The following is a 25,570-nucleotide window of genomic DNA, read 5'->3' on the forward strand; positions in this document are numbered from 1 at the left end:
CAGCTACTCAGGAGGCTGAGGCAGGAGAATGGCGTGAACCCAGGAGACCAAGCTTACAGTGAGCCGAGATCACGCCACTGCACTCCAGCCTGGGCGACAGATGGAGACTCTGTCTCAAAAAAAAAAAAATTTCTTTTTTACTGAATCCAGCCTCTTTAATTTTAATGCCATTTTTACTGATGACTAATACAATTATATCTCTAGCCGAGACCTTTCTCTACACTCCAGGAGTATATATCCAATAGCTTTCCCAACACCTCCACTTTTATTTAACATCCACTAAATATTTACCGAGCAGCTACTCTGTGTTAAGCACTCTTCTAGGTTGTGGGAATATATCAGAGAATAAAACAGAGAAAAATCTTGTGCTCATGAATTTTCATTCTATTGAAGAGACACAATGAGATAAATATGAAACATGGGATGTTAGATGGTTTTAATTGCTATGTAGAAAAAAATCTGGAAGAGGCACTAGAAAATGTGAGTGGGGTGGTTTGCAATTTTAAAAGAGGTAGTCAAGGAAACCTTATGATAAGGTGACATTTGGGCAAAGTACAAAGAAGGTAAGGGAGTGAGCTAAGAGGACACCTGCAGGAAGAGCATTCCAGGCAGAAAGAACAGCAACTGTAAAGGTCTGGCTGCTTGTTTTAGAAATATTGACAGTAAGGATACCGGGGAGACTGAAATGGAACAAGGGAAGGAGAGCGATATCAGAGGGGTAAGGTGGACAAGATCATGGATGGCTTGGCAAGGACTTCAGCTTTTACTTCAAGTGAGATGGAAAACCACTGAGGGTTTTAGGCAGAGGAGTGACACAACCTGATTTATGTTTTAAAAGGATCACTTCTTTGGATGCTATTTTGAGGATAGACTGAAGGGAATGATGATAGCAGGGAGACCAGTTAGGATGATGACTTAGACCATGGCAGTTGTGGGTGGAGATGGTAACTGCCAGATTCTGTCTATATATTGAGAAGTAGCAGGCAGGATGTACTGAGCAATTGGATGTGGGATGTGAGAGAAATGACTCCAAGGTTTTTGGCCTGAGCAATCAGAAGGATCCATCTAACATTTACTGAAATAAGGAAGATGCTTTATTCAATCTAGAAGTGAAAAAAGAACCTTTTAGACGTTATTATTATAAAATGTCTATAAGAAGACTTCTCATTTTAATCCTCAAAATGTGAGTTCTTTCTTATCATTTTAATTTTAAGGTAACTCTGAACACCATTTTAAAAATTCTTTAAGGAGGGTATAGTGACCTGAATTTTCAAACAGCTGTGGTTTTGATGTGAATCATATTGTTTTTCTTTAAAATATATTAACGTTTATGAATTTTATAGTATGTTAAGAGTTTGGGAATTTCTTTGCTAAATTCACAACTATTCAAACTTGAAACATAATGCTGAATCCTACCTTGACCTCCCAATTATCTCTGGCAACTATTTTAGGACTGGGAAGGAGAAAATTCCTATATTATATTTATCTTTGTTTTTAACCCTAGTTTGAGAGCTGATTTTTTAGATAACTTTTTTCTTAATAAAGAACTTAGATATGCCATCATGGAAAATCTGAAAACTAGGAAGAAGTATAAAGAAAAAACTAGAAATCAACTTTATTTCTGCATCCTGCTGTTACATTTTTATATCCTGACTTTTTCAATCAGCTGTATGGAGAAAATAATGAGAGCTAGGAGACTGTGGCTCACTATCTAGGGTAAAGATTGATGTTTCAATAAAGCTTCCTACTCAAGGGAAGAACCCAAATGGCCTTGTGTTATCTCATTTTCACCTATATCTAAACAGGCTACTGATTTATTACAAAAATTTCCCAGAGTAAGTGTGCAATAAACTAGTTTAAGAAAGGAAAGAAAAACACTCCCTATGACCCCAGCATATTTATTTGATTTATTTAACAGAAATACATATTATGCTTACTGTATGCCAAGCACTTTTCTAAGGACTTTATAAATATTAACTCATTCAACTTAATCATCAGAACAACTGAGTTAGGGACTGTCACAATTCCCACTTAATAGTGGCACAGAGAGGTTAAGTAATTTGCCCAAGGTCATATAGCTAGTAAGTGGAATAGCTAGGATTTAAACCCAGGCAGTTTGGCTACCAAGTGTCCATGCCTAACCACTACTGCTGCACTGTGATGAACTTGAATCCTGTATAGTCAGAATCCAAGTTCATTTTGTTTTGGCCACATTAGCTTAGTAGGAAACTAATATTATTTTTATTCACATAAACAATTCGAATTTATAAGGCTCGTGTACTTTTATGCACTATTAGGCTTAGCATGTAGAAGGTACTAAATAAAAGTTTATTAGGTGGAAGAATAAATAAATGATGTCATGTGGTGGGAAGCCAATTTAATTAAGTTGCAGTGATTTCCCCATTACTCCAGTAGCATTTTCCAGAATACATTCCCACAGAACATTAGTTCTCTGATTTTCTCCTTTAAAAAAGATTCTATTGTGAAATTAGTTTGGAAAACTGCATATTCTATTAGCTTTTTGAGATTTTCAGTGTGTATTAGTATATTAAGAGGTGCAGAGAAGTCCAAGAGTAAATACATCCTTTAAATTTTGTTTAACTCTGTTTGATCAGAGATGCCTCCTTTTTCTTGTGATAATCTTTCAACATCCCATGGAACTAGTAGTCTATGGAATATGCTTTGGCAAGTAACTACTTTATAGGATGAGGTCTAAAGCCTTAAAAATAAATTATTTACAAGGGTGCTTTTCCAATTTCATTTACAAATTCATCATCCATTGTCTCTCCTCATAAACTACATCTCTTTCTTCACAAGTAACTAAATGTTCCATGCATTTTCATTCTTGTAGATTCTGCTGATTTTTTTCTCTCTGTGTGGGCTTTTACATTCTCAGTACTACCCTCCCCCAACACATAGACAGAGACCTTCAACCTGAGCTCCAACTCAATCCTCAGGGGGCACTTTATTTATTTTTATTTTTATTTATTTATTTTTTAATTTTATTATTATTATACTTTAAGTTTTAGGGTACATGTGCACAACGTGCAGGTTTGTTACATATGTATACATGTGCCATGTTGGTGTGCTGCACCCATTAACTCAGGGGGCAGTTTAAGTATCACCTGTGAGTTTACTCTGACTCTCACAGAAAGATTTAGTCACCACCTCCTTTTTGGTCCCCTAGAATTTTGTAAATAAATGTATATTATAAATATATATTTTGCTTACATACATGTTTTTTCTCTTGTTTATCGATGACTCGAAGGCAGGATTATGTCTTTTACTCATTTTTATTTCCCTAGAACTTAACATAGTAAATGTCCAGTCCTGATAAAACCTCTATCTTGAAAAGCTGCTCTAGTTTTCATTTATTTTTAGTTTTGATATTCACCAAAACCAGGTTGCCCATACGAATTTTGCAGTTTTATTTTTTTGAGGAAGACAAGGATTAAACACAGGCATTTCCTTAATTTTTGTAGTGCTTTATCCATTTATCTTTTGAAAGATTATAATTTAAAATGTTACTTGGAATACTTACTGTTTACTACTGAACCACAGTGCCATCCATCATATAGCCAAATGGTTTCCCCGAGAAATATATGTTATTTCTTTTTTATTGTTCTTGTTATTTTTTAATAGTCTTCTTGAAATTGAATAAGACTAATCAATGTTCAGAATGATTGGAACAATTTTCTAAAACCTGCATATTCCCCTGTTGACTTACTATAGTTAAAATACTCAGGGAAATAGTGTAATCATTTCCTTCCCTGTAATTCCTCCTGCTCCCACATTTGTAAAACAGTACTTTATTTACCTACTTATTTAATAATTTCCATTTTTATTCTAGATTCAGGGAGTACATGTGCAGATTTGTTACATGGGTATATTGCATGATGCTGAGATATGCATGATCCTGTCACTTAGGTAGTGAGCATAGTATGCAACAATTTTTCAACCTTACCCTCCTCCCTACCTCCCCCATCTAGTCGTCTCCAGTGTCTATTATTGCCGTCTTTATGTCCAAAAGTACCTAAAGTTTAGCTCCCACTTATAAGACAGAGCATGTGGTATTTGGTTTTCTGTTCCTGCATTAATGTGATTAGGATTATGGCTAAGTCCTTGTGTTCCACTTTTTTAAAGAAAAAAGGATTATGGCCTCCAGCTGCATCCATATTGCTGCGAAGAACATGGTCTTGTTCTTTTCATGGCTGCATAGTATTCCACATATATATGTACCACATTTTCTTTATCCAGTCCATCATTGATGGGCACCTAGGTTGATTCCATGTCTTCATTATTTTGAATACTGCTGAAATGAACATACATGTACATGTATCTTTTTGGTAGAATAATTTATTTTCCTTTGAGTATATATCTGGTAATGGAATTACTGGGCTGAGTGGTAGTTCTGTTTTAGATTCTTTGGGAAATCTCCAAACTGTATTCCACAGTGGTTGAACTAATTTACATTCCCACCAACAGTGCATAAGTTCTCCTTTCTCTCCACAGCCTCCTCAGTGCCTGGTGTTTTTGAGTTTTTAATAATAGCCTTTCTAATGTGAGATGGTATCTCATTGTGGTTTTGATTTGCTTTTCTCTGATGATTAGTGATGTTAAACATTTTTCATGTTTGTTGGCCACATGTATGTCTTTTGAAAAGTGTCTCTTATGTCTTTTGCCCATTCTTTAATGGGATTACTTGTTTTTGCTTGTTGAATTAAGAACCTTATAGATTCTGGATATTAGACCTCTGCCAGATGCAAAATTTGTGAATATTTTCTCCCGTTCTGTAGGTTGTTTACTCTGTTGATAGTTTCTTTTGCTGGGTAGAAGATCTTTAATTAGGTCCCACTTGTCAATTTTTGCTTTTGTTGCTATTGCTTTTGAGGACTTAGTCATAACTTCTTTCCTAAGGCCGATGTCCAGAATGGTGTTTCCTATGTTTCTTCTAGGATTCTTATAGTTTGTAATCTTTCATTTAAATCTTTAACCCATCTTGAGTTAATTTTTTTTGTATGTGGTAAAAGATAAGGGTCCAATTTCATTATTCTGCATATAGCTGGACAGCTATTCCAGCACCATTTATTGAATAGGGATTCCTTTTCCTATTGCTTATTTTTGTTGTCTTGGTTGAGTATCAGATGGCTGTATTGTGTGTAGCTTTATCTCTGGGTTCTCCAGTCTGTTCCATTGCTGTGTGTGTGTATATATGTGTGTGTGTGTGTGTGTGTGTGTGTCTGTGTGTCACCAAAACCATGCTGTTTTGAGTACTGTAGCCTTATAGTATGGTTTGAAGTTGGATAATATAATACCTCTAGCATTGTTCTTTTTTCTTAGGATTGCTTTGACTATTTGGTCTCCTTTTTGGTTCCATATGAATTTTAGAATTTTTTTCCAGTTCTGTGAAAAATAAAGTTGGTAGTTTGAAATGAATAGCATTGAATTCGTAGATTGCTTTTGGTACTATGGGTATTTTAATGATTGTGGTTCTTCCAGTAGTCCATGAGCATGTCATATATTTCCATTTGTTTGTGTCATCTGTGGTTTCTCTCAACATTTTTTTTTTTTGTCATTCTCCTTGTAGAGATCTTTCTCCTCTTTGGGTAGATCTATTCCTAGGTATTTTCTTGTGTGTGTGTGGCTATTGTAAATGGGATTGTGTTCTTGATTTGGCTCTCAGCTTGAACATTATTGGTATATAGGAATGTTACTGATTTTTCTATGTTGATTTTATATTCTGAAACTTTACTGAAGTTATTTATCAGTTTCAGTAGCCCTTTGGTGGAGTCTTTGGAGTTTTCTAGGTATAGAATCATATCATCAGTAAAGAGACATAGTTGAATTTCTTTTTTTCCTATTTGGATGGCTTTTATTTCTTTCTCTTGCCTGATTGCTCAATCTAGGACTTCCAGTACTTTATTTTTAAAAGTAATTTGTCACTTTTTCAACTTAATAGAGCATTGTATCGATTTCTCAATTACTCTGTTCTTATGTGTTCTGTGACAGGTATTTTTTAAGGTCAAACACTTTTAAAGTAAATCTAAATAAACTATGTCAGCTAACTCTTCTTTCAGAGAAAGTTGTCAGGAAAAATTACCCACCACTCAAGAGATTCCCTTTTAATATTAATGATTGAAATAACTTTTAATTATTTATTTTTCTAATGTGGTCATTAGCACTCTGTAAAAGGCAAAAATAAATTCTCTTTTCTTATGATGAATGCTGTGTCTTTAACAGCACAAAGTTTCATCAACTCATTTACTTTAGACTACCTGTTGAATATAACTTCATTTATGGAGTATTTTAGCACCTGGATCACTTTAATTTCATCCAACACTACTTCTGCCATAATTCTTAAATATTTTAATGTCCATGTGGGTGATCTTGCTACTACTGTAGCCACTTGATTCCTTGACCTTCTTTCCTTCAGTGATATTGTCTTCCATTCTTCCTCACTCATCCCTATGTTCATTCAATACCATAATATGGAAATAATTGCAACCTTGTCAAAATCTCAATTCCATAAATCCTTCTGTTATTACAAACTCTTATCTTTCCAGTTTATTCTTGAATACACTTTACTCAACAATCTTTTGACCTTTACCTACCTACTATCTGTTTTACTGCCTTTCTTACCCATCTTAAAGTTCATGATTAATCACTGTAAGAATTCCCCTGTGCATACCCTCTATTCCTCAATGAAATCATAAGATTGGTTAAATACAACTCTTCTATTTCTTATCTATACCACATAGCTTCCTAGGCTTATGGGTCTCCCTTCAAATTATTGATCACTAAACTCAAGTAGACTTTTAATGCTTCCTAGCCATCATATTTCTCCATGCCACACACATTTCCATACTTCTAGATGTCCATTTCATACATTTTCCTCTCTTCTGAAACCTCAAACATGTCTATCTCATCATAACTTCCAATGGATGACTTTGCTTCCTATTCCACTGAGAAAATAAAAGCAACCAGAAGACATCATTCTTAAGCTTGTACTACCACATTTAATGACCTTCTGCCTTTGTGTGCCTAAACTCTGCCTTCTGCCTTGTAGGATGCCTGAAAAACTGTTCACATTTGCAATTAATGCCAACATTTTACTTGTTTACTATATCTTATTTCTTGAATGCACTCAAGAACATCATTACAATGATTTTCCCTTGTTTTTCTCCAATCACTGGTTTCCCTCTCTAATGGTTATCTCCCACCATCTTACAAACGTACTGTTGTATCTTTCATTTTAAAACAAAAAAACAAAGACAACTTCATTTGATCCTACTTTGCCTTCACTCAATCTACCATTGTACTTCTCTCCTTCCCTTTATGGCAAAATTATTCCAAAGAATTTTCCTACTTTACTGTCTCTAATTTCATTTTTCTGTTTTCATTTTATCTTCAACCATTTCAAACAGGTTTCTGCCTTTGTCATTCAACTGAAATATTTCTGGCCAAGGTAACCAATTATTCCCATATTGCTAAATCCAAAGGCCAAATATCAATCTTCATTTTACTTGGCCTATAAACAATATTTGACACTTTCATGACACCACTGTTTTTTGGTTTTGCACCTAATCTACTAGCTTATTGTTCTCAGTCCTTTGTTATGTTTTTCTCTTTCAGAGCTTTTAATGTTGGAGTGCCCAGAACTCTTATTTTTATTTTCCTGTCTATTCTCATAGTCTTTGTGATCTCAGTTAGTCTTATAGCTCGTATTAATCCATTCTCATGCTGCTATGAAGAAATACCCGAAACTGGGTAATTTATGAAGGAAAGAGGTTTAATTGACTCATAGTTCTGCAGGGCTGGGGAGGCCTTAGGAAACTTACAATCATGGCAGGAGTAGCAAACCTTCACATGGTGGCAGGAAGGAGAAGAATGAATGAAGAGGGGGAAAAGCCCCTTATAAAACCATTAGCTCTCATAAGAACTCACTCACTATCATCAGGACAGCATGGTGGTAACCACCTGCATGATTCAATTACCTCCCACTGGGTCCCTCCCAGGACACATGGGGATTATGGAAACTACAGTTCAAGATGAGATTTGGCTGGGAACACAGGCAAACTATATTATAGCTTTAAGAGACATCTACATACTTATGAGTCCCAGATATATATTTCTTATGTGTTTCTTTCCTTTAAATCCCAATCATTTAACTCCAGCTGCCAGATCAGTATTTCTATTTGGACATATTTTTAGTCATCCCAAGGTTAATATGTCCCGGACTTACCTTCTGATTACTGCTTCCTTTCTCCATCTCTTCCTCTAGTTTTTTCATCTCAGTGAATTCCAATTTCGTTCTTTAAGTTATTCAGGTAAAAAACCTTTGAGTTCTCCTTGATTCCTCTTTTTCTCTCATATCTCAATTCCAGTCTGGCAGTAAATCCTATCTACTCTGAATTCAGTGTAAGTCCAGAATCTCACCACTTCTCACCATATCTACCCACTCTTACCCTGGTTTGAGCCATCATCATTTTTTACCTGGATTATTGCAGTAACTTTCTAACTGCTCTACCCTTTACTCCTTCAGTAATTGTTAACATATCAGCCAGAATTAAGAGTTTTAAATACATCATATCATTCATGTGTTTAAAGTTCTTCTGTGACATTTCATTTCACTTAAAGAAAACCCTAAATTTCTTAGAGTGACTCATAAAATTCACATAATTTAACCTCATTTCCTCTTACTCTCTTCCTAACCCCAATCGTACTTACTGCTTCTCCAGGCACACTGCTTCCTTGTGTTTCTCAGGTTTGCCTGGAACATTCCCACCTCAAGACATTTGCTATTCCCTCTGCCTAGAAATCCTCTTCCCTAAGATATCGTCATAGCTCACCTCCTTGCCTCCTTCAGGTCTTGATTTTAATGCCAATCTTTGTGAGACCATTACTAAACACCCTCTTTTAAAAGTTAACCTCTCTATAATCTTCCCAATTTTCTTTCCTATTATATTATTTCCATAGCATGTATTACTGTTTAGAATATTATGTAATTAATTAATTATAGGCAATTTAGTTTATTATTTGTTCCCTGTTTTTCCCCTAGACTCTCAGAGTGTAGCAATTTTTGTCTGTTTTTTTCATTAATATATTAATAGTGTCTGTTGCATAGTAGACCTTCATTAAACATTAATTAAATGAATATATGTATAATGGTCATTCTGAAGAAAAATATTTTTATAGGATTCAGACCAAAGGTCCCACTATAGGCCTGTGAGAGCTAGTCAGATGGTGGATGATTTATTTCCAGGTTGTATGAACATCTGATCTTGATATGGGCCAGAGAGGATATAAAATAATTCAGTGTATCTTAAAAAATAATTTGGGAAGAGACATTAAGGATCCCTCAGTGCTTGGATAACCAGATATTAATTAAGGAATTTATATTCATCAATTTTTATCTATTTTCCAATGCTTATGTTTTTGCTGGATCATTCTGATCTTATTGAAAATTCACTTTAAAAATCTTTACTAATGAAAGAACACATCTTACAGAAGAAATATATTTAGAAATTAGAGTCGTCTCATGTAAGATTTATAAACAGTTACAAGAACTTATGCTTGGAACAGTAAAAAACATCAAAAGGGGAAATCTATAAGCATAAACATAACACATGAAATAGAAATTATAAAATATAATTAAATAAAACATATAGATAATGAGAAAATGCCAGCTTACAATACACATACCTTAGAAGAAGAAATAAAGAAAATACAGGAAATTATAAAAATAAACTGTTATGAAAGTATAGGCTGAGATACCCAATCTGAAAATCTGAAATCTGAAATTCTCCAAAATCCAAAACTTTTTAAGCACTGACATGATTCTCAAAGAAATGTTCATTATAGTTTGGATTTTCAAATAAGATAATCCGTGTAAAAGAACATCTACATCACTAGCACTCTGATAAAGAAGTTTTTTTATAATCTCATAAAGTTGGAGAAAATTTGGTCCAGTCATTGGTGTTCAGGTTACTTTTGTCTCTGCTTAAAACTGTTTAACTCTCACTGGACAATGCCCAGTGGAGAAATCATGATAGAATAACCAAATCCCCAATGAACCATCAGGCCACTTTTTTTTCAAAATGTAATGATTAATGACCCTATCTCATTCCCTTAAGCTATTTCTCTTCAACTGTACTTTTTAGTATACTAAAAATTAATTTGATTATATTTACAGCATGAAGTTTTAATGAAATGCTTTGAGGAGGATTAGAAAATAAATTGTGTAACATTTGATTTTAAATATGCATGGAATTTTAGGAGCCCATATTAGTTAGGGTGGGCTAACTGCTATAACAAACAATCTCAAATCTCAGTAGCTCTTATTTCTAGCTCATGTCATAATTCAATGAGGGTAACTGGGAGGTAAGAGGAAGGCCTTTCTTTTTCACCGTCATTCAGGGACTCTAATCTCCTTCCATCATGTGGCTTTCATTGTGTTTTGTTTTTTGATCTTCAAGGGCTTTCTAGCATTCCACTGGATATCTTTGTATCTGTTCAGCAGGCAAGAAAAGAGAGACAGAATATGGAAGTTTTATGAGCCAGACCTGGAAGCGTTGAGTATCACTTCTACACATATTCCTTTAGCTATAAGTTAGTTGAAGGCTTTTCCCAAACAAGTGAAGTGGAAAGCATATTCTTAGAATAAAAGAAAATGGGATGTGTTGAGCATATAGCATTATATCTATTACAATGTCTGATCTAGCCGTTTCCCATTTATTTTATTTCAGTTGTTTTATACAATGAAGTAACATAAGTTTTTCTAAAATTAATTTATTATTTTAATTTGCTATCTTTATAAATTTGTGATCCAAAAGAGTCATAGACATTTAATAGATTTAAGTGTTCCTGGCCATACATATTAATTTGTCTAGATTTTAAAGATTCTAAGTTTTTTTAAAATTTAATTTAATTAATTTATTTTTATTATACTTTAAGTTTGGGATACATGTGCAGAACGTGCAGGTTTGTTACATAGGTATACATGTGCCCTGGTGGTTTGCTGCACCCATCAACCCATCATCTACATTAGGTATTTATCCTAATGCTATCCCTCCCCTTGCCCCCACCCCCCGACAGGCCCCAGTGTGTGATATTCCCCTCCCTGTGCCCATATGTTCTCATTGTTCAAATCCCACTTATGAGTGAGAACATGCAGTGTTTGGTTATCTGTTCCTGTGTTAGTTTGCTGAGAATGATCATTTCCAGCTTCATCCATGTCCCTGCAAAGGACATGAACTCGTTCTTTTTTATGACTGCATAGTATTCTACAGTGTATATGTGTCACGTTTTCCTTATCCAGTCTATCATTGATGGGCATCTGGGTTGGTTCCAAGTCTTTGCTATTGTGAATAGTGCTGCAATAAACATACGTGTGCATGTATCTTTATAGTAGAATGATTTATAATCCTTTGGGTATATAACCAGTAATGGGATTTCTGGGTCAAATGGTATTTCTAGTTCTAGGTCCTTGAGGAATTGCTACACTGTTTTCCACAATGGTTGAACTAACTTACACTCCCACCAACCATGTAAAAGCATTCTTATTTCCCCACATCCTCTCCAGCATCTGTTGTTTCATGACTTTTTAATGATGCCATTCTAACTGGCATGAGATGGTATCTCATTGTGATTTTGATTTGCATTTCTCTAATGACCAGTGATGATGAGCTTTTTAAAATATGTTTGTTGGCCACATAAATGTCTTCTTTTGAAAAGTGTCTGTTCATGTCCTTTGCCCACTTTTTGATGGGGATATTTTTTTTCTTGTAAATTGTTTAAGTTCCTTGTAGCTTCTGGATATTAGCTCCACTGGATAGATTGCAAAAATTTTCTCCCATTCTGTAGATTGCCTGTTCACTCTGATGATAGTTTATTTTGCTGTGCAGAAGCTCTTTATTTTAATTAGATCCTATTTGTTAATTGTGGCTTTTGTTGCCATTGCTTTTGGTATTTTAGTCATGAAGTCTTTGCCCATGCCTATGTCCTGAATGGTATTGCCTAGGTTTTCTTCTAGGGTTTTTATGGTTTTAGGTCTTACGTTTAAATCTTTAATCCATCCAGAGTTAATTTTTGTATAAGGTATAAGGAAGGGGTACAGTTTTAGTTTTCTGCCTATGGCTAGCCAGTTTTCCCAACACCATTTATTTTATAGGGAATCCTTTCCCCATTGCTTGTTTTTCTCAGGTTTGTGAAAGATCAGATGGTTGTAGATGTGTGGTGTTATTTCTAAGGCCTCTATTCTGTTCCATTGGTCTATCTCTCTGTTTTCGTACCAGTACCATGCTGTTTTGGTTACTGTAGCCTTGTAGTATAGTTTGAAGTCAGGTAGCTTGATACCTCCAGCTTTGTTCTTTTTGCTTAGGATTGTCTTGGCTATACGCGCTCTTTTCTGGTTCCATATGAAATTTAAAGTAGTTTTTTCTAATTCTGTGAAGAAAGTCAATGGTAGCTTGATGGGAATAGCATTGAATCTATACATTACTTTGGGCAGTGTGGCCATTTTCACGATATTAATTCTTCCTATCCATGAGCATGGAATGATTTTTCCATTTGTTTGTGTCTTCTATTATTTCCTTGAGCAGCGGTTTGTAGTTCTCCTTGAAGAGGTCCTTCACATCCCTCATAAGTTGTATTCCTAGGTATTGTATTCTCTTTGTAGCAATTGTGGATGGGAGTTCACTCATGATTTGGGTCTCTATTTGTCTACTATTGGTGTATAGGAATGCTTGTGATTTTTGCACATTGATTTTGTATTTTGAGAATTTGCTGAAGTTGCTTATCAGCTCAAGGAGTTTTTGGGCTGAGACGATGGGGTTTTCTAAATATACAATTGCGTCATCTGCAAACAGAGACAATTTGACTTCCTGTCTTCCTATTTGAATACGCTTTATTTCTTTCTCTTGCCGGATTGCCCTGGTGAGAACTTTCAAAACTATGTTGAATAGGAGTGGTGAGAGAGGGCATCCTTGTCTTGTGCCAGTTTTCAAAGGGAATGCTTCCAGCCTTTGCCCATTCAGTATAATATTGGCTGTGGGTTTGTCATAAATAGCTCTTATTATTTTGAGATACGTTCCATCAATACCTAGTTTATTGAGTGTTTTTAGCATGAAGGCCTTTTCTGCATCTATTGAGATAATCATGTGGTTTTTGTCATTGGTTCTGTTTATGTGATGGATTCCATTTATTGATTTGTGTATGTTGAACCAGCCTCACATCCCAGGGATGAAGCTGACTTGATCATGCTGGATAAGCCTTTTGATGTGCTGCTGGATTCAGTTTGCCAGTATTTTATTGAGGATTTTCACATCAGTGTTCATGAGGGATGTTGACCTGAAATTTTCTTTTTTGTGTGTGTGTCTCTGCCAGATTTTGGTACCAGGATGAGGCTGGCCTCATAAAATGAGTTAGGGAGGAGTCCCTCTTTTTCTGTTGTTTGGAATAGTTTTAGAAGGAATGGTACCAGCTCCTTTTTGTACCTCTGGTAGAATTCAGCAGTGAATCCATCTGGTTCTAGGCTGGTTTTTGTTTGTAGGCTATTAATTACTGCCTCAATTTCAGGACTTTTTATTGGTCTATTCAGGGATTCGACTTCTTCCTGGTTTAGTCTTGGGAGGGTGTATGTGTCCAGGAATTTATCCATTTCTTCTAGATTTTTAGTTTATTTGTGTAGAGGTATTTATAGTATTCTCTGATGGTAGTTTGTATTTCTACGGGATAAGTGGTGATATCCCCTTTATCATTTTTTATTGTGTCTATTTGATTCTTCTCTCTTTTCTTCTTTATTAACCTGGCTAGTGGTCTATCTATGTTGTTAATCTTTTCAAAAAACCAGCTACTGGATTCATTGATTTTTTGAAGTCTTTTTCATATCTCTATCCTCCTTCAGTTCTGCTCTGATCTTAGTTATTTCTTGTTTTCTGGTAGTTTTGTTTTGTTTTGTTTTGTTTTGTTTTTGACAGTTTCTTACTCTGTCACCAGGCTGGAGTGCAGTGGCATGATCTGGCCTCACTGCAACCTTTGTCTCCTGGGTTTAAGCAATTGTCCTGCCTCAGCCTCTTGAGTAGCTGGGACTACAGGTGCATGCCATCACACCCAGCCAATTTTTGTATTTTTAGTAGAGATGGGGTTTCACCATGTTGGCCAGGAAGGTCTTGATCTCTTGACCTTGTGATCCACCTCCCTCAGCCTCCCAAAGTGTTTGCTAGCTTTTTAATTTGTTTTCTCTTGCTTCTTTTGTTCTTTTTAATTGTGAAGTTAGGGTGTCGATTTTAGATCTTTCCCACTTTCTCTTGTGGGCATTTAGTGCTGTAAATTTCCCTCTAAACACTGCTTTAGCTGTGTCCCAGATATTCTGGTACATTATGTCTTCATTCTCGTTGGTTTCAAAGAACTTTTTTATTTCTGCCTTAATTTTGTTATTTAACCAGTAGTCATTCAGGAGCAGGTTGTTCGGTTTCCATGTAGTTGTGCGATTTTGAGCGAGTTTCTTACTCCTGAGTTCTAATTTCATTGCACGGTGGTCTAAGAGACTGTTTGTTATGATTTCCATTCTTTTGCATTTTCTGAGGAGTGTTTTACTTCCAATTATGTGGTCAATTTTAGAATAAGTGTGATGTGGTGCTGAGAAGAATGTACATTCTATTGATGTGGAGTGGACAGTTCAGTAGATGTCCATTAGGTCTGCTTGGTCCTGAGCTGAGTTCAAGTCCTGAATATGCTTGTGAATTTTCTGTCTCGTTGATCTGTCTAATATTGAGAGTGGAGTATTACAGTCTCCCACTATTATTGTGTGATGCAGTTTCTTCATAGTGTCGATGGTCTTTACATTTTGCTATGTTTCTGCAGTGGTTGGTACCAGTTTTTCCTTTCCATATTTAGTGTTTACTTCAGAAGCTCTTGTAAGGCAGGCCTGGTGGTGACAAAATCTCTCAGCATTTGCTTGTCTATAAAGGATTTTATTCCTCCTTCGCTTTTGAAGCTTAGTTTGGTTGGATATAAAATTCTGGGTGGAAAATTCTTTTCCTTAAGAATGTTGAATATTGGCCCCCACTCTCTTCTGGCTTGTAGGGTTTCTGCAGAGGGATCCTCTGTATGTCTGATGTGCTTCCCTTTGTGGGTAACCTGACGTTTCTGTTTGACTGCTCTTAACATTTTTTCCTTCATTTCAACCTTGGTGAATCTGACAATTATGTGTCTTTGGGTTGCTCTTCTCGAGGAGCATCATTATGGTGTTCTCTGTATTTCCTGAATTTGAATGTTGGCCTGTCTTGCTAGGTTGGGGAAGTTCTCCTGGATAATATCCTGAAGCATGTTTTTCAACTTGGTTCTGTTCTCCCTGTCACTTTCAGGTACACCAGTCAAATGTAGGTTTGGTCTTTTCACATAGTCCCATATTTCTTGGAGGCTTTGTTTTTTTTTTTTCATTCTTTTTTCTCTAATCTTGTCTTCATACTTTATTTCATTAAGTTGATCTTCAATCTCTGATATCCTTTCTTCCACTTGACCAATTTGGCTATTGATACTTGTGTATGCTTCACGAAGTTCGCATGCTGTGTTTTTCAGCTCCATTAGGTCATTTATGTTCTTCTCTCAACTGTTTATTCAAGTTAGCAGTTCCTCTAACCTTTTATCAAGGTTCTTAGCTTCCTTGCATTGGGTTAGATCATACTCCTTTAGCTCGGAGGAGTTTGTTATTACCCACCTTCTGAAGCCTACTTCTGTCAATTTGTCAAATTCATTCTCCATTCAGTTTTGTTCCCTTGCTGGCAAGGAGTTGTGATCCTTTGGAGAAGAAGAGGCCTTCTGGTTTTTGGAATTTTCAACTTTTTGTGCCTGGTTTTCCTCATCTTCATGGATTCATCTACCTTTGGTCTTTGATGTTGGTGACCTTTGGATGGGGTTTTTCCATGGGCGTTCTTTTTGTTAATGTTGATGTTATTGCTTTCTGTTTGTTGGTTTTCCTTCTAACAGTCAGGACCCTCTTCTGCAGGTCTGCTGGAGTTTGCTGGATGTTCTCTCCAGATCCTGTTTGCCTGGGTATCATCAGCAGAGTCTGCAGAACAGCAGAGTTTGCTGCCTGCTCCTTCCTCTGGAAGCTTCATTCCAGACAGTCACTCACCAGATGCCAGCCGGAGCTCTCTTGTATGACATGTCTGTCGACCCCTGCTGGGAGGTGTCTCTCCATCAGGAGGCATTGGGGTCAGGGACCCACTTGAGGAGGTCTTCTGTCCCTAGAGCTCGAGTGCTGTGCTGGGAGATCTGCTGCTCTCTTCAGAGCCAGCAGGCAGGAACGTTTAAGTCTGCTGAAGCTGTGCCCACAGTCACCCCTTCTCCCAGGTGCTCTGTCCCAGGGAGATGGGAGTTTTTTCTATAAGCCCCTGACTAGAGCTGCTGACTTTCTTTCAGAGATGCCCTGCCCAGAATCTAAAGTGGTAGTCTGGCTACAGGGGCTTTGCAGCACTTTGGTGGGCTTTACCCAGTCTGAAGCTCCCAACAGCTTGTTTATACTGTGAGGGGAAAAGCGCCTACTGAAGCCTCAGTAATGGCGGATGCCCCTCTCCGCACCACTCTGGAGCTTCCCAGGTTGGCTTCAGACTGCTGTGCTGGCAGCAAGACTTTCAAGCCAGTGGATTTTAGCTTTTTGGGCTTCGTAGGAGTGGGATCCACTGAGCAAGACCACTTGGCTCCCTGGCTTCAGCCTCTTTTCCAGGGGAGTAAACAGTTCTGTCTCAGGGGCATTCCAGGCACCACTGGGGTATGAAAAAAAACTGCAGCTAGCTCAGTGTCTGCCCAAATGGCTGCCCAGTTTTGTGCTTGAAAGCCAGGGCCCTGGTGGTGTAGGCACCCGAGGGAATCTCCTGGTCTGCCAGTTGTGAAGACCTTGGGAAAAGCAGAGTATCTGGGCTGGACAGCACCGTCCGTTATGGCACAGTCCCTCACGGCTTCCCTTGACTAGGGGAGGGAGTTCCCCAACCCCTTGCGCTTCCTTGGTGAGGTGACGCCCCACTTTGCTTCTGCTTGCCCTCCGTGGGCTGCACTCACTGTCTAACTAGTCCCAATGAGATTAATTGGGCACCTCAGTTGGAAATGCAGATATCACCTGCCTTCTGTGTTGGTCTTGCTGGGAGCTGTAGACCGGAGCTGTTCCTATTTGGCCATCTTACGGGGGAGTCCAAGATACTGAATTTTAACATTAGAACACACTCCTCTTTCCCATGTCTTATTTTGTAAGTACGAACCTTCATTAGTTTTCTGTGGCTTCCAAGAATGTTATGATCAGTTTCTGCATTGTGTTCTGTTTTTTGGCAACCCTGATGGGTATTCTACTAACCTCAGTAGGTAATTATTGCTGACATCATCTTGTTAAATTTGAGAGAATCACAGCTTCTTTTTAACATTTGCTCTTACCAGAACTGTATAGAGGGCCTTTTAATGAAAACATGTCAATAGTAACAGCAGATTTTGTATTTATTTGCACAAAAGACTAACACACATTTTAAAGTTCTCCTTCGATTGAGTCACTCCTGTGCTTAAAAACCTTCATTGCTTTCCTATTATCTTCAAAATAAAGTCCAGAATCCCTGTAGCTTTCACAGCTGAGGGCTTCTCTTGCCTGTCCATCCATATCTTCCACTTGTCCATCTCGCGCATCTAAAGTTGACTTTCATTCTTTAGACAGGGAGAAAACTTTTGCTTCTGGTGTGTCATCCATCTGAAATATTCCTCATCTGCCCTTTAAAAATAAATGTATTTCACAGAGGAGGTCAAACACTCCCTCCTCTGAAAATTTCTCTGGTCTTCCGCTTAGTTAATCTATTGCTTTTGTTTCTTGTGCTCATCTAGTACATTAAGTGATATTTTTCTTATAAAATCAATTACATATTGCTTTACTCAATACTTTTCATATGTATACATGTATAGCTTCAAGACTAGTTTATATGTTCCTTAAGGGCATATACCCTTGGAAATATACACCACTTTAGCTTTCAGTACTCCTGTGTACACCTCGGTCATGGAATTCCTTTAAGAAATGTTAGTTTATTTTAATTAAATCTTAAAAATTATGTTAGTATCTTTCATTTATTGACAAAGGACACTTAACTAATAGTTGGAGATGTTGGAAATTTCCCATTAGCTATTTAAGGAAGCCTATAGAGCTTACCTCAGCTGGATATCTTGAACTAAAATATACATTTTCTTCTTTTTTTAAACTTTGCTGTGTATTTCATATTAGCTTACACCAGCATATATATTTAGCAACCATCAAAAATTGCTTAGTTGGATGATTTTTGTAAAGTGGCACAACTTTTAGCCTTTAAAAAATGACATCTCCTTGCTTTCTAATTTAGCCACATTGAGACCTTCTCTGATAGCCCCTCTTCCTGTCTTACTGAATGATCACTATTTTAATTACTTTGACCTACATGGAAATCTTGGACTCTTGCTTTTTGTCTTCCTTCATAACACACTAAATGCTTTATTTTCCTTAGTCTAAATAATCAGAATATAGCATGTTATAAAACCGAACATGGCAAAATATGTTTTATTTGCAAATGTATATATATAATTATGGCTTATTGTTAAATTGAGTGTTTATCAGTGTAAATGTGTTAGATGATAATATAATCCAGTTATGCACTCCATCTTTATTTGTGTTGTTGATATAATGCAACTAAAGAAAGAAATGAATTCTTTAGGCTGTGAATCTCAAGGTGGAAGAATGTGCCCTAGGGTGGTGGTAGTGGTAATATCTAATTAAAGTTAGGGGGTGATATATGATTTCATAATATAAATGTAGGAAAAAAAGCCTCAACAAAAATCTTATCGCTGTGGATACAAATCAGAATCTCCCTGGGGTAATTTTTATAATGGAAACATGGGTTAGAAACTTTTGAGAACTATGACTTCAGGGCTTCTAATTCAGCTACATGAGATGGTCACAATCACTTAACCAAATGGTTCCTCCATGTGTTTGTAATGGCATTTAAACCAAATTGTGATTTACATTTATCTGTGAAAATGTATTTTTTATTTAATCATCAATATGAATACAATCTACTATATAAATAGAAGCAGAAAATGAAAAATGAATTTAAATAAAGCTAAGATAAATATAAATCTTAGATCCAAATTGAGATTTTTCTCTTTGCATTTCAACTCTTGCGTTTTGTTCCTTTTAATTAAACTAACAGCTCCTTACTAAATTGTTGTTATCTCATCATATAATCATTTGACCAGAGCTGACACTCACTCACACTGGGAAATAGATGCTCTTCTGACACCACAGCAAAAATCCAGCCTGCAGAGTTCTCTAAGTGTTGAAAGGAAAGTCTGAAGGAGAAGATTTCCTTTCTCCATCAGGCTTCTCTCTAGAATCTCTACTTCCTGTCTTTTTGTCCTGGCCAACTCCAACTAATCAAATGTGTTAAATCCTACACAATCTCTTTTTTATGTGATAATATGAATGTTACAAAAGCTAGTCACAAGCAACTTGTCGCATATTAAGTTATGATGCATATAAAGGAAGAATATTCTATTGAGAATGTTTGAATCACCAAAGAAACTCTTGGTCTTTCTACAAGATAAGAAATGAGTTTTATCCCAACATTCTCAAGTTGTGAATTGAGCAGCATGTAAATATCTTACATCTTTGATGTTTTCTATTATCTAAATATATGGATGCAAACAAGGAATGCAAAATATTTTTCAATAATAGGTAAAACTGAAGGGTAAAATTGAGAGTTAGAAGCAGGGAAGAATAATTTTTATAAATTGTTATTACGTGTTCCATAATTGAACAAAAATTATGGATGAGATAATTTATGATGTTGACATTGCACATCTGTGAGACATATCACTGAGTTCCTTACAGATCTGATAGAACGTTTATTTAGAATTTTACTTTTTATCAAAAGAAGATGCATGCATGAGAAAATAGTGGATTCAGCATCCTTTTCAATTTTTGAAAGATAATATAAACGTAATCATGACTTTACAGAATAAATTGTTGTAGCTGGTTAATGATGCAAGATTAAAGATGGAGTTTGAAAACACAGCATCACTTACCTTGCTTTAGATAAAAACTTAAAACAAATATCCTGAGCTTGCTGTCATTTTTTTTCTTCCATTTCTGTCAATTTGCTTAGGTGAGACAGGTTTCTCTATTGTTATTGTTAATAGAACAAAACATAGATGTATGTTTTCCCCTGAGAGTAACATTGTCATCAAGCCAACCTGGATAAGTTAACAAGCAGGAAAACAAGCTCAACTATTGATATACATAATGTTCATTCAAAGTGTGTGTAAAGTAATTTAATACAGGGACTTGCTATTTGCTTTATAACTTTTTGTTTTTTATGATTATGGATGACTAAACTTATGAGCATAATTAGCAATTCTCCATTTTAATCTCCTAAATACAAACTTTCATTGAACAATGTGTAGAATTTCTCTATTTTTTTCCTGTTAGATTTGTTCTAAGTAGATGTCTTGAAATGCAATTTTAGGTCTGTTGAGTTTGTATGTCTTTTTCGTTTATTTTTCTAGAATTTAATTTTATTATACTTTATAAACATAAATTTAAAAATCTTTAATCTGTTGATTCACAATGGATTAGGGATTTAAAAAGAATTAGTCTGTTGCCACAGATGGTTTGGGAAAGCACTTCTGTAGGCCAAGTTTAGGATTTTGGATACTGTCCTAAGGGCAGGAAGAAAACTCTTCAGTGATAGCTCTTATTCTCATTATTTAGGATGCTACATGGACATTCAAAATTAGAAGGCTTGGGGCACCCCATCCATCATGCTTGCTTCGGTACTGGGCACAGGAACACAGCTAACATCAAATCCTATAGTCAGTCTGGTTTAAGACAGAACAGGTGCCTGCTCTGCAGTTACTCCTGATATGCAATGAGGAAGCCACTAACTCTCCCTCTACCCTCTCTGAGTGGTAAAGAGATACCAAGCAGATCCCAGAAATGCTTAATTTAGCTGTGTTTAAAATAATGCTAACACTTAGTTAAGTGAGGACTGATCCTATATGTGAAATTATTATTGGCAAAATCATGATTATGTGATTATACATATATTTCTAAATATGTTAAGGGTTAATTTGGCTATGTTTTATTTAGAATAATAAAATTTCAGAATTGAAAATGACTTGATGTATTTAACTTTATATCTGATAGAGAAAATTGGAGAGAAAACTGAGGCTCAAAGGGTTCTATAGAAAGAACTGATTAAGAATTTGGGTGTTGGAGTCAGAGATTGAAGTTCTGCTGCCACAAACCAGGAAATTCCTGGGTCTGCCAGAGGCAGGAAGAGGCAAGTGAGGATCCTTCTCTAGGGGCTTCACAGGGAGCATGATTCTACCATTACCTGATTTCAGACTTCTAACCTCCAGAATTGTAAGATAATAAATTTCTGTTGGGTTAAGCCAGCCAGTTTGTGGAAATTTGTTACAGCCGTCGGAAATGACTATGTGGACTGATAGAGTATTGTGAATCACAGTTTCTTTGGTATGTGAATTTCCAAATGAGTTTAAATAACATCCTCTGTAGGATTATGATTTTTTTAATAGTTTGGATCTTGGGATCAGATTGTTAAAATAAATGCAAAGCTCAATTGTGCTCCTTACTGATGTTGAATTGTGCTCCTTACTAATGTTGAATTTGGTTTCTTTCTTTTTTTTTTTTTTTTTGAGACAGAGTCTCGCTCTGTCGCCCAGCCTGGAGTGTAGTGGTGCCATCTCGGCTCACTGCAAGCTCCGCCTCCTGGGTTCACGCCATTCTCCTGCCTCAGCCTCCCGAGTAGCTGGGACTACAGGCGCCCGCCACCACGCCTGGCTAATGTTTTTGTATTTTTAGTAGAGATGGGGTTTCATCATGTTAGCCAGAATGGTCTCGATCTCCTGACCTCGTGATCTGCCTGCCTCGGCCTGCCAAAGTGCTGGGATTACAGGCATGAGCCACTGCGCCCGGCCCTGGTTTCTTCATCAGTAATAGTTTGATAAGAAGAAGATTTACCTTATAGGGCTATTTTTGATGATTGTTTAAAGGAAATGATCCATGAAAACTTTTAAGCACAGAGCTTGAAAGCTGGTAAGCACTTTATATGGGTTAGATATTATTATGATAATCATGATGCTAGTAGCATGGTGGTGGTGATGGAGAAGATTCTATGATGCTAGTAGCATGGTGGTGGTGATGGAGAAGATTCTTTGACCTGCCCAGTTGGACAGTAACAGAATTGGAAGTAGAAGCCTGGGATGCTGTCTGTCACTCTGATGGCATTTCTATCTCTACTCAAGTCATCCCAGTAAACTGTTCATTCTTGCACCTTCATATATTGATCTTCACATAATGATTTCATTTTCAAATGCTCATATCTTTAAAAAGATGTAAGGAAATTCTACTCCCAACCATGCACATATTCTCTCAGCTGGGTGACAGCCTCTCAACTTCACCAGATGTCTTGCCCAGTGTGAAACAATCACCGGGCTTAGAAAGGAAACCATAGCACCATGAATATACTGTTGGAATAGGCTCATTTCATTACTGTGATGTGTTTGAAAACAAGTCCTCAGTCTTTAAATTATAGGCTACTTTACCCATATAGTTGATAAATATATTTGCATAATTAGCAAAACATATTGTTCTGAGATCCTCTCAAGGCAGGGGATGGAACCATATTCTACCCAATTAAATAAGAGGAGAGAGAGGAAATTCCATTTCAACTTGATTAAACAAATATGCATGCATTGAGCTCCAATTTTCTGCCTGATGTCATGCTTGGCTCTTAATCATATGACTAAGGTAGACTCAAGCTCTGTTCTTACAGTAGAGCTTTCAGTCTAGTGGGAAAGGTAGAAAAATCCCTTTTCTATACAGAATCATAACCCACAGGAGGAAAAAAAATCAGTGTTACAAATAAAGAGAAAAAATTTAAAGAGAATAACATCTAATCACTTTAAAAATTAAGAATTAACAAAAATTCAATAATACAACAACGACAATAACATGGAAGATCTTAACTTGTAAGGAACATGGCCCCATTGGGTCCAAGCTCCAGCAGTGGTAGTTTCTGAGCTGAGAGCAGAGGACCCTTTATGGGGACATCCTGCAGAAGAACTACAAGAACATTATTAGAAGGTGCATATTGCATGTGAATCTGCTAGGGATTGGAGTGTGGATAATTTTAGCAAGATCTGCTCCCATGGCCTTAGTTATCATCTCTGGGATAGTCCAGACCTCTCTTCTGGGTGCCAGTCTCTTTGAAATTGTTATTTGGATAGCTGGTAGGCCTAGTAAACTCAAAAAGCTGTAGCCATAATGGCAGGGCATGGAGAACAAGTATGGTGTCCTCTGAGTGAAGAACACCTCAGAAGGGGGCAGATGACCAAATAGTAGGGGTTAATCTGGACACCAGTAGCATATCTTAACCTGGAGGGGCAGCGATAGAGAAGGTGCCTTTTCCACTACTAGTAGTCATAATGAAATGTATAAACCCTGCTGGGTGCAGTGGCTTACGCCTGTAGTCCTAGCACTTGGGGATGCCGAGGCGGGTGGATCACCTGAGGTCAGGAGTTCAAGACCAGCCTTGCTAACATGATGAAACCCCGTCTCTACAGAAATACAAAAATTAGCCTGGCATGATGGTGGGTGCCTGTAATCCCAGCTACTCAGGAGGTTGAGGTGAGAGAATCGCTTGAACCCGGGAGGTGGAGATTGCGGTGAGCCAAGATGGCACCATTGCACTTCAGCCTGGGTGACAGAGTGAGACTCTGTATCAAAAAAGAATAAAATAAAATAAAATAAAAAAATAAAGAAAATAAAGAAAAATTAATGTATGAACCCTTGGGGGCAATGATATGGGGGGAGAAAATTTTGAACTGGTTTTAAACTGGAGGTGACGTGAAAAAAACATAGACATGATTGACTAAGCCTGGAATTCACTAGATTAAGTTTTCTAACAACTTTTAAAGGAGACAGCTATAGAGAAGGGGTTTAGAGAATCAACTCTGGAGTCACCTCCACAAATACCTCTTGAATAAATGAATAAAGCTGGAGAACAAGGCTTAAGAGCTACTCTGAAATTAATTAGTTGAGTGATTTTGAACAAATTACTTGACTTGTCTGTGTCATGGTTTGCAAAATGAAAACTTTACATGCTTTTCTATTATATGATCCTAAATGATGGCCAGTCTTCCCGGCAAGTCCTGTACTTAGCGCTATGAATACTAGGAGTCAGCCTGTATAGGGAAAGGATAAGGATGACCTGAACAGCACCTGTGCCACTCCCACATTTATTTTCCTGCTCACTCAGCAGCTCTTTCTTTATGTTTGCATTCTCAGCTCCAGCCTTTGGCCAAGACTGTCAAGCTGGAGATAGAGGGAGGCTCTGGCAGAGTGACGGAACTCTAGGGGCATTTATTCCTGTCAGAGGACTAAATGATACATGTGAACAGACACTTTGGCTGAACTAATGCTGAATCTGGATCCCTGCCAGCCTTTTTAGATACTAACATAAACTTATCCCTGTTCTCAAGACGTGCATTTGGGAAACCCGGCCTAAGATTTCCATCTAGCAACTACATGTTCATCAAAAAGAAGATTCTAATGGCAGTAGCTGAGCACTAGCAATAATTATGTGATGAGTCAGGAAGGATTTTGAATTATTGCATCCTGAGGACTGAACTTAATAAATTTTCTTTAAGGTGTGGACTACGTATAGCCTTAGAAAAAGAGAATTATTTTTGACGTAGCAGAGGCAGAATAAAATAAAAATCTCCCTTTGAAAATGGAATTTTTAATGACTGCTATATTTATTGTTTATGGATTTAAGTTTACAGGCTGAAGAGAAAAAATCTGATATAAGTAAAGCTGATTTCTGGATATCACTAAGAATATTCTGGTATTTAGCCTTTCATGTTAACAGTCACTTGTCCCCTAATGATAGGCAAAGCCCTATCTTTTAATAGAAAACCTTAAACAGGACCAGAAGCCAGCTCTCACCGGCTGGGTCCATGTGGATGCTTCATTCTCTTCAGATGAACATTAAGTACTGTAGTGTATTGAAAAAGCAGCCAATGCTCACTCTGCTTATCTATTGGCAGTTAAAAATAAGGGCTGCGTGGTGGGATAAGCTTTTGAACTGATGACTCATGGCCCTTGAAGACTAATGCATATGATAAGCCAGTAAGTCAGTCCTGTGCCCGGAATGCTGTGTATATTTTTCTAACCAGTAAAGGTCACTAGTGCTATTTGGTAAACCTTATTCACATTTTCAGTTCTCTTACAGTGCTGTTTGGTAAACTTTATTTACATTTCCAGCTCTCTTCCTTGCCTATTCCTATGGACTGATTTAAATTATCATTATTTGGCCTCACAAAGAAGGAGTGATAAAAATAGGCCAATCCTGATGTGGCATAGTTTAAGGTCACAACAACAGGAAGAACTAGCATTCATGTACAGCATGGCAATGTAGACTTGACCCCCAGCAGTCCTTGGGTAGCTAGGCATTAGTTATTATGCAACTCTGATAACAGGTGCAGGGAA

At 36.9% G+C, this 25,570-nt stretch overlaps 1 protein-coding gene across 1 annotated transcript in view; it reads left to right on the forward strand.

Annotated features, from left to right (window-relative positions):
* The first annotated feature begins 991 nt into the window (after positions 1-991).
* NELL2 (neural EGFL like 2) overlaps positions 992-25,570 on the forward strand; it is a 406,132-nt gene continuing 381,553 nt past the window's right edge. The window contains exon 1 of the mRNA XM_057299468.1: positions 992-1,183. Coding sequence (XP_057155451.1) covers positions 1,146-1,183 — 38 coding nt within the window. The 5' untranslated portion in view covers positions 992-1,145. The remainder of the gene's footprint in view (positions 1,184-25,570) is intronic.

The sequence above is a fragment of the Pan paniscus genome, chromosome 10, assembly GCF_029289425.2.
Source record: "Pan paniscus chromosome 10, NHGRI_mPanPan1-v2.0_pri, whole genome shotgun sequence".
Taxonomy (NCBI): Eukaryota; Metazoa; Chordata; class Mammalia; order Primates; family Hominidae; genus Pan; species Pan paniscus.